This window comes from Coturnix japonica, chromosome 1 (genome assembly GCF_054131305.1).
Source record: "Coturnix japonica strain WE chromosome 1, WE-NBRP24, whole genome shotgun sequence".
Lineage (NCBI taxonomy): Eukaryota > Metazoa > Chordata > Aves > Galliformes > Phasianidae > Coturnix > Coturnix japonica.
In genome coordinates this window covers 5,348,312-5,356,287 of record NC_140663.1, presented here as the reverse complement: position 1 = coordinate 5,356,287, position 7,976 = coordinate 5,348,312, and the positions used below count along the sequence as shown (strand labels likewise).

Below are 7,976 nucleotides of genomic sequence, written 5' to 3'. Positions count from 1 at the left end.
AATGAGCAATACTGGCTGGCTCAGTGTGACCAGGAGGTGGAGGAACAGGCAAGCGCTACTTTGAGCTGAAGGTGAAACAACAGGACTGGCTGAAGGAGACAAACTAATAGTGCATGCAGTTCATTAGTAGGTAATACTCATAAGAAGTAACGGGCTATTGTTAGAGGCTGTTGTCTGTAACATGCTGAACAGAATTGGAATCATTTACAATAAGTCTTACCACCATCTCTGGAGTGTGTCCAAACCCTTTAGTTCTCTATTAATAGAGACAAGCAGACATTCTCATTCAGAACTAAGGAACATTCTGAAACAGACTGGCTGCAACTGCATCAAATAAAACTTGGCTTGAGTTTCCTCCAGCTCCATGTGGTACCTCAACGACAAAACTGTTGACTTTTCACTGTGGCAGTTCTTCAGTTCAAAGTGCCCAAAATAAAAGCCAAGTCTGCCAGCAGGACGGCTGTTAGCACAGAGCTGAGGATGCTCAGGAGTGGTGAGCAAGGCAAGTAACTTAACAGGCAGATCTGAGTTCTCCCCCAGTCCCTGTGAATCCATATATCACCTGGGATCTATTAATTGATTTTTGCAGCATGGAGTTCCTTCTGAAACCACACATGAGATTAACTGCTGAAAAAAACAAGCATTAGGTCTGATTTTTCTTAAAATTTATTACATATATTTAGAAAGAATTTATCGTGGCTTTGGCATTGTGTATGATAAGAAATTAAAAGTTTCAAAAGAATAGTAATATATTTCCCAAAGGCAACTGTGTGAAGAATCATGGAAGCACAGCTAAGCTTAGCTTAGCAACAGGATTCATTTCTTCTTATCCTGAGCGTGTGACCAGACAGGTTTGCGTTTCTGAATGAAGGCTTCAATACCTTCCTGCCCATCCCTCAAAGTCAAATTGTCTACCATGACCTGAGAGGTTATTTTGTAAGCAGTATCAAGGTCCTGTGCCATCTGTCTGTAGAAAGTGGCTTTCCCCAATGCCAGGATGGATTTGCTGCTTTCACATATCTTGTGAGAGATTCTCATGGTCTCTTCTTCCAGCTTGTCTTCTGGTACCACCTTGCTGACAAGCCCATGCATTAAAGCTTCATGGGCAGAAAGGGGCTCACCTGTGAAAAGCATCTCCAGTGCCACCTGAACAAGAAAAGATAACCACGTGAAGTCAATTCAACTGCTCACTGCTCTCTTCCTTCTCCAGAAGCTCAGAATCTCTGATAACTGCAATAGGAATAGAGAAAAACATGGATGGTCCTCCACAAAGTCAAACAACCCAGCTTAGTATTTTAAGCTGTGCATAGAATAATAAGTAATCAAGTCTAATGTAGAGCTTCTGAAAGTATCTGCCTTAGGACAGGAAATCTGAAGTTGAAGCTTTCATTCTTTTGCCCTCATATCTCAGCAGTCCTACACTTGCACCTCAAGAATCTACGTGGATCACAACTTAACATTTCTTCTCTCATTTATGGAGTCTTTACTGATCACACTATTGCTTATGCATTGAGAGATGTGTAGTACAAGCAGTAGGAAATAAATAAGGAAGAAGGTGCAGGAGGTTTGCTATTTACAGCAACTTGATCTAAACGCAGGCAGATCATGCTGGCAGTGAAATGTCAGTGCCCGGCATGAAGTGACAGCTCAGTGGGATGGGTATCCTGAGCTCACAGAGGCTTCTCATCAGGGGAGAACATCGTAGTCTAAAGCACTGACTGCTGGAAAGGAGGGGGGATTGCTGAGCTGATGCGTTGCTGATATGAATTCCTGCTTGCTGGAATCACACCAGTGTGAAGCTGCTTTCCCTAAGCAGAGGTCATCTCATTTTTTCCTTAGTCCTAAGCATTATGAGCATGTTTCTGGCAACAAAGTATTTTGAATGTTATACTGCAGGAAGATGAAGTGAAGGCAGCGGAACTGAAACTCCCAGCATTGGATCCTACTCACTGCAAAGTACCTGAGAAAGAAGCCTACCTTTCTTGGAAGAGATCTGCCCAGGGCCACACCTGGTGTGGAGCAGAACAATCCAATGTTAACTCCAGGAGTAGCAAAGCGTGATTTCTCACTTGCCACCGCAATGTCACAGCTTGCCACCAGCTGACAGCCTGCTGCTGTGGCCAGGCCATTCACTTTGGCAATCACTGGTACTGGAAGTCTTTGGATTAAAGTCATAACCTGAATGCACACAAAAATAAAGGACCGGTTAGTCCTCATAGTGAAGCAGTGGCTGTATTAAAACTTGCACCTGCTTCACAAACTTGTCTAACTTTTCTAACTCTGGATCACCTTAATTACAGCGGAGATCAACAAACTCAACTAGTTTCAGTACGTCTAAATAGAAAATGCTATTTAACTCATTACTGTCATTATCTGGACTTAAAAAAAATACCATTAGCACAGCAAAGCAAGATAAATCGTCATTTGCTACCTCAAAATCTCCGGTAGATGAAGTTCAGCAAATGTTATGTTACTTCAGTTTTGAATCTCATCAGATTTTGTCTCACTTTGCTCTTCATAGAAGGCAAACTGGGGTGGCACGTTAGATCTGCTTACCTCTGCACATAGCTCAAATACTTGGGTATGGTGCTTTACGTCATCTTGGGTTGCCAGCTCCTTTAAATCATGACCAGAACAAAATACGGGTCCTTCAGCTGTGAAGAATTTCATACAAAAATCAGACTGAATTAATCAAGAAACCAAGTTTTGTGTCAGTACCCCATTAAGGGCACAGAAGCGTCAATAGTCAAAGCAAAGGAGGCTGGGGAGGGAGGTCTGCACTCAGTTCCTGATTATTTCCTTCTGGGTTTCGCAATGACTTGCAATTGCCAAATGCAGCATTTAACTGCTAAGCTGATGAACATTTTGAAAGGCCTTGTTCTACCTCCATTCCAGGTTAACACTGTTAAAAAGAAGGCTCTTTACGAAGCATTCAGCAATAACCACACGCTCAGCACCCCTCAGCTCACTGCATCGCAGCGACACCATCTGGGGACTGATCACATCTGCATTTGAGCTTCATTGAAGAGGAATCGGCTGCAAAGCCTGTAAAGACTGACAGCAACCCCTGAGGGGTCAGCTGAGATTTCTTCGGTACCCAACAATGTTTGTTCCCTTTGGTCCATCAGACCCCGGCTTGTTGACTCTGCAAACACAGTCTGTGACCTGACGGACACACCAGCGTTCTGACAAGTGTTTCAACAGCGCCTCTCTGTACCCGTGTTAATTATCAACAATAAACTTCACGTAACCCCGTTTCTACGTCCCACCCTCCTCCTCCCTCAGCTCCCATCGAGGCGATACCCGAAATGACGATCACTCGGAGTTCTTTGCTCTTGACGTCGTGCAGCAGATCCTCCTTCAGCGCTTGCAGCATGGACAGGGACAGGGCGTTCCGCTTCCCGGGGTTGTTCAGGATGATGTTACTGCAAAGCAAACACCGAGCGCCTCGCTGAAGGACCCGACCCCCGCCGTCCCCTCACACCCGGCCCAGCACCTCGCCCCGCCGTCTCACCGCACACCCCCCTCCTGCCGCCGTAATGTCAGCGCCGCTCCTCCCGCCGCGCTGCTGCAGGCCGCGGCCAAGGGCCGCACCGAGAGCCCGCTCCGCCGCCACAGCGCGGCCACCGCCGCCATCAGCTCCGTGCGGCTGCGGCTCGATGCTGACCCCTAGGCCAGAGCCGCTGCCTCTGCAGCCGCGGGGCTCAGGTTGGAGGCGTCTCAGGGCTGAAAGAGAGTGAGCCAGCAGCCCTTTCACAAGAGTCACACAGATCGCAGAATGACCCGGGTTGGAAGGGACCTCAAGGATCATGTAGTTCCAACCCCCCTGCCTGGCAGGGCCACCAAACATACACCTTTACTAGATCAGGTTGCCCAGGGTCCCATCCAACCTGGTCCTGAACACTTCCAAGGATGGGGCATCCACAACCTGTTCCAGGACCTAACCACCAGAACTTCCCCCTAACATCCAACCTAAATCTTCCCTCTTTTAACTTAAAACCATTTCCCCGTGTCCTGCTATTGTCAGCCCTTTTGAAGAGTTTACTCCCCTCCTGGGAGTAAGTTCCCTTCAGGTACTGAAAGGCTGCAATGAGGTCACCCCGCAACCTTCTCTTCTCCAGGCTGAACAAGCCCAACTCCCTCAGCCTGTCCTCATAGGGGAGGTGCTCCAGCCCCCTGATCATCTTCGTGGCCCTCCTCTGGACCCTTTCCAAAATCTCCATGTCTTTCTTGTACTGAGGGCTCCACACCTGGACACAGTACAACAGATGGGGCCTCACAAGAGCCGAGTAGAGAGGGACAGTCACCTCCTTATCCCTGCTGACCACCCCTCTCCTGATGGAGCCCAGGATCCCATTTGCTTTCCGGGCTGCCAGAGTGCACTGCTGGCTCATGTTGAGCCTTTCAGTACCTAAACCCTCTGCAGACCCTCATTACCTAAAACTCTGCTTTAAGCAGACCTGCTACTGCCTTCTCTGAGAAAGTGTTGATTTTTCTTTGCCCCCATTTCAGGCAGCTTTCCTTTTTATAGCATTTATTAGCAGCATTGAGGTTATGACTGAGCTCACACTTCTGACTGGAGACAACCAGGAGCCGGGATTGCAAGCATCGGACAGGGCTTTTCTAACCGTTATCTTTATTGATCTTTCATATGAAATGAAAATGATAAGGGCCACAATGCAGCTTCATTGTTAGATCGTGACAGAAACTCTGCAGGGTATCACACAGCGCTAGCAAAAGATGTTTTGACTTTCAAGCGCATTTCGGTGTCATAATACACTCTTGGATCATCATTCAAATGTTGCTAGATAAGGTGCACAGACAACAAAAATAGCACATAGAGCCTCTCTCTTTATAAGGGTTAAGAGGGAGAGGAAAGCCCTGTTCTTATACCCAGGCCAAGGCTTCACCAAGGGAGGGTCATGCATGACCAACGTGGTGGCCTTCTGTGATGGAGTGACAGCATTGGTGGACAAAGGGAAGGCAACTGATGTCACCTACCTGGACTTCTACAAAGCCTTTTACATGTTCCCCTACCACATCTTTATCTCTAAATTGGAGAGAGATGGGTTTGAAGGGTGGATTCTTCGAAGGATGAGGAATTGGTTGGAAAGTCCTGGTTGAGGGTCTCACTTGGGCTGGGATTTTCTAAGGTCACGAAGCTAGGAGTTCTTTGCCTGGCGATAACACTGCCTCTTGTAGTTCCATTCCGCGTTCTTTCAGCGAACAAGGCAGTGTGTCCTGCCAGGCTTTAGCGTCAGACATAAAGCTGGTGTTGTTTCTGTTGCAGCGCTTCATTTCCCTGTCACTGTGTGGCAGCACTGCTCCACACAACGCCTGTCTGTAGCCTCCAGCTTGCAGACCAGGGCAGCGATCAAAGCCCTTTTGCTGGACCTCTCCCCGCTCCTCTTTATTTGCTGTTTTTCTCTCATCCTCCCCACGCTCATTTTTCATCCTTCATTGTCCTCCCCTCAGAGGCTTTTAAGCGATTCATATTTCCCTGGCTTTAGCATTAGAGTTTTCTTATGTGCCTTCCAATTATGAGATCCTTAAGATGGAGCAATGATCGGAACTGTGAAATAGGTGGCACGCAGTAACAAATGATGAAAAGAAAGCATTCATTCCTGTCCTAAGAATATGTAACTTTTGTTTCCGGATTTAGATACTTAATCTTGCAAAGCTCCCTAAACACGACAGAGCTGGTCAGCACCTGCACCTGGTGCTCCCAAAGCCTCTCAGAGCTGCCTCTCCCCTCTGTGGATTGCACAGGGAGCCGAGGGAAACCATTCAGATGCTGTGAAAGAAGACATGAATTGGAGCTGCCATTAAGGACCTAAAACCTCTCCCTCCTTGGCAGTAGCCGCTTTGCTTGCTTGGCTTTGTTCCCATCCAGTTCTGCAAGCAGCAGCTCTCACTGCAAAATTACACCCTCTGCCCACCTCGTCCTCCGCTCTGCCAGACTTTTTTCCATACTGGAATGCATTCAGTTTTCTGGACTCTTCCTGTTCACCTGTTTCCTGTCCCTTGGCCAGATTTCAGCTCTGCGTATTCTTTCTTTCTTTTTCTTATTTCTCTATAAAAGCCACCAGTGATACCGCATTATAACCAGGGAAGGTATTCATTTGTTTTCAGTGAAGTAGGACTTTTATCTGATAAGAATATCAACATTTTTACAGATGTATGGGAGAAGCAACAGAATCTTAGTGGTTAATAGTTGCTGTAGGCACTGCCAGCATGTTCCGTGGAGGTAACACTTGCTTTGGCTCTACAGCTGATGGAGTCACCCAATGAATTCAGTGAGAAGCTGTAGTCTATCAGTACTAGATGGGGCTGGAGGGGGAGCCTACTTTCAGGTGTCCTCAGGCAAAACATTTCTTGCAAGGGGCTTAACCACTTGCAAAGCAACTTAACCTGCTGTACATCCTCCCTGCCTTGTGCTGTGTCTGATTTCCCCTCGCTGACATCCTACATGCACAGTGCTAGGGGGAAATGGAAATGGGGACCTCAGCTCCCAGTGCTGAGACCCAGCCCTGCTGCTGGAGATGTTGGCTGTGATGCTGGGCACGTGATATCCCACCAGTGCCAAATGAAGTGATGTGGTCCAACCCGGTGCCTTCAGTGCTCTGAGCCTGGAACTGCTGCGCTGTTTTATCTTCTCAAGGCCACACATGTTAAATTCACAGTGTGTTGGCACTAAGAAAGGGGCGAGTGATTCAACACAGCTGTCTGATATCGTGGGGAAACATCCTGTACCTCTCTGTGTCAAAGTGCTGATGGTTCCTGTTTCCAGGCAGAAGAAATATTAATACATAATGAGCAAAGAAAATGATTCTGTGTTTAGAGAATGCAAACTCACAAATTAAAAGGGGGCAGTTTTAATGAGGAAGGGTTATTTCAGTCTTCATTTTGAAGGAAAAAGAAGCTGCAGTGAATTCTGATGTTTGCCAGTCATGCAGACAGGGAGGTTGGGAGAGAAACCGGATGATTTCTGGACAATTTTTGCTGGGAAGAACAAAAAGGCAGAAATGAAAGTTTGCTCTGAGGACTGAGATCCACGGCCCATCTCGAGTCAATGAACAGCTCAGAGCCAGGCACAGCCCTGCTCTCACAGGGGGCACAGGAGGAAGCTGAGAGCACAGCTGAGAGGGACCTGGGCGTCCTGTACGGTATGCAAAAGATGGGGGTTTGGCTAGTTATCTTTAAAATAGTGTAATTTATTATATCTCTTATTTTAAAACATTCCAGGTTTTTTTCTTCTTATTTCATAGAACCATAGACTGGCTTCCTCCTTGCCCCATCACCATCACTAACACACCTGCCAACGTGTTTCTGTGCTATCTACATACATGACTTTTATGGTTCTGGCACATTTCAGCTCTAGGAACCTGGGCATCTCAACTGCTACTGCTGGCCTCAGCAAGAACCTTCACGGAGATGAACAGCGTGTATTTGGACATCTGAGGTAGCGCAGGTATGTTGATACAAATGGATTATGGCTGTAAGGTTTTCCAGGTTCTTCATGTTTTGCATGAAAATACAAATTTGGCTGTTAACAGCGGCATGAGGTTTCATTTTAACTGCTAAGGACATGAACAGATCTGCCTTGCAGGCCAGGAAGGCTGTGTTTTCAGCTTTTGGGTGTGCAGCGCTAATTAAAACTGTGCAGTCACAGGTCTGAATCAATCTATAGAAGAGCAATTACAGGGATATTAGGAAGGTAAAACATATCTATTACATGAGTGCATGTGCCTGGGAAAGGATGCGGCTCCTCCATACAGGACGCTCTGATTCCAGCTCCAAAACATCTCAGGTGTGGAGAAAGCAGCTTGATTTACACGTACACAGTGAAGGCAGCGATTTGAGTAATAAGCATGTGATGCAGGATTGTGGTGAGGTGAGACTACTTGTGAGAATGTAAATGGAAGAGAGAGAGGAGAAGAGATAATGAGGGGTATCAGCAGTATCAGGAGTGGAGC

The 7,976-nt window shown here is 46.9% G+C and overlaps 1 protein-coding gene across 1 annotated transcript; it reads right to left on the bottom strand.

Annotated features, from left to right (window-relative positions):
• Nucleotides 1–648: 648 nt before the first annotated feature.
• ECHDC3 (enoyl-CoA hydratase domain containing 3) lies at nt 649–3,653 on the bottom strand. Its single transcript, XM_015869247.2, has 5 exons — nt 3,515–3,653; nt 3,304–3,425; nt 2,557–2,654; nt 1,978–2,178; nt 649–1,146 (listed from the first exon to the last, which is right to left on the bottom strand). The coding sequence occupies exons 1-5, from the start codon at nt 3,634–3,636 to the stop codon at nt 817–819; spliced, it is 873 nt and encodes a 290-aa protein (XP_015724733.2). The 5' UTR covers nt 3,637–3,653; the 3' UTR covers nt 649–816.
• Between the last annotated feature and the right edge of the window lie 4,323 nt (nt 3,654–7,976).

Bases quoted from the DNA above. Each gene is read 5' to 3' on its own strand.
- ECHDC3 (XM_015869247.2), bottom strand. From the start codon at position 3,636: ATGGCGGCGGTGGCCGCGCTGTGGCGGCGGAGCGGGCTCTCGGTGCGG. The intron at 3,426-3,514 runs GTGAGACGGCGG...TTTGCTTTGCAG, and splicing joins CGGCAGGAGGGGGGTGTGCG to TAACATCATCCTGAACAACC. The intron at 2,655-3,303 runs GTATCGCCTCGA...AATTCTTCACAG, and splicing joins CCGAGTGATCGTCATTTCGG to CTGAAGGACCCGTATTTTGT.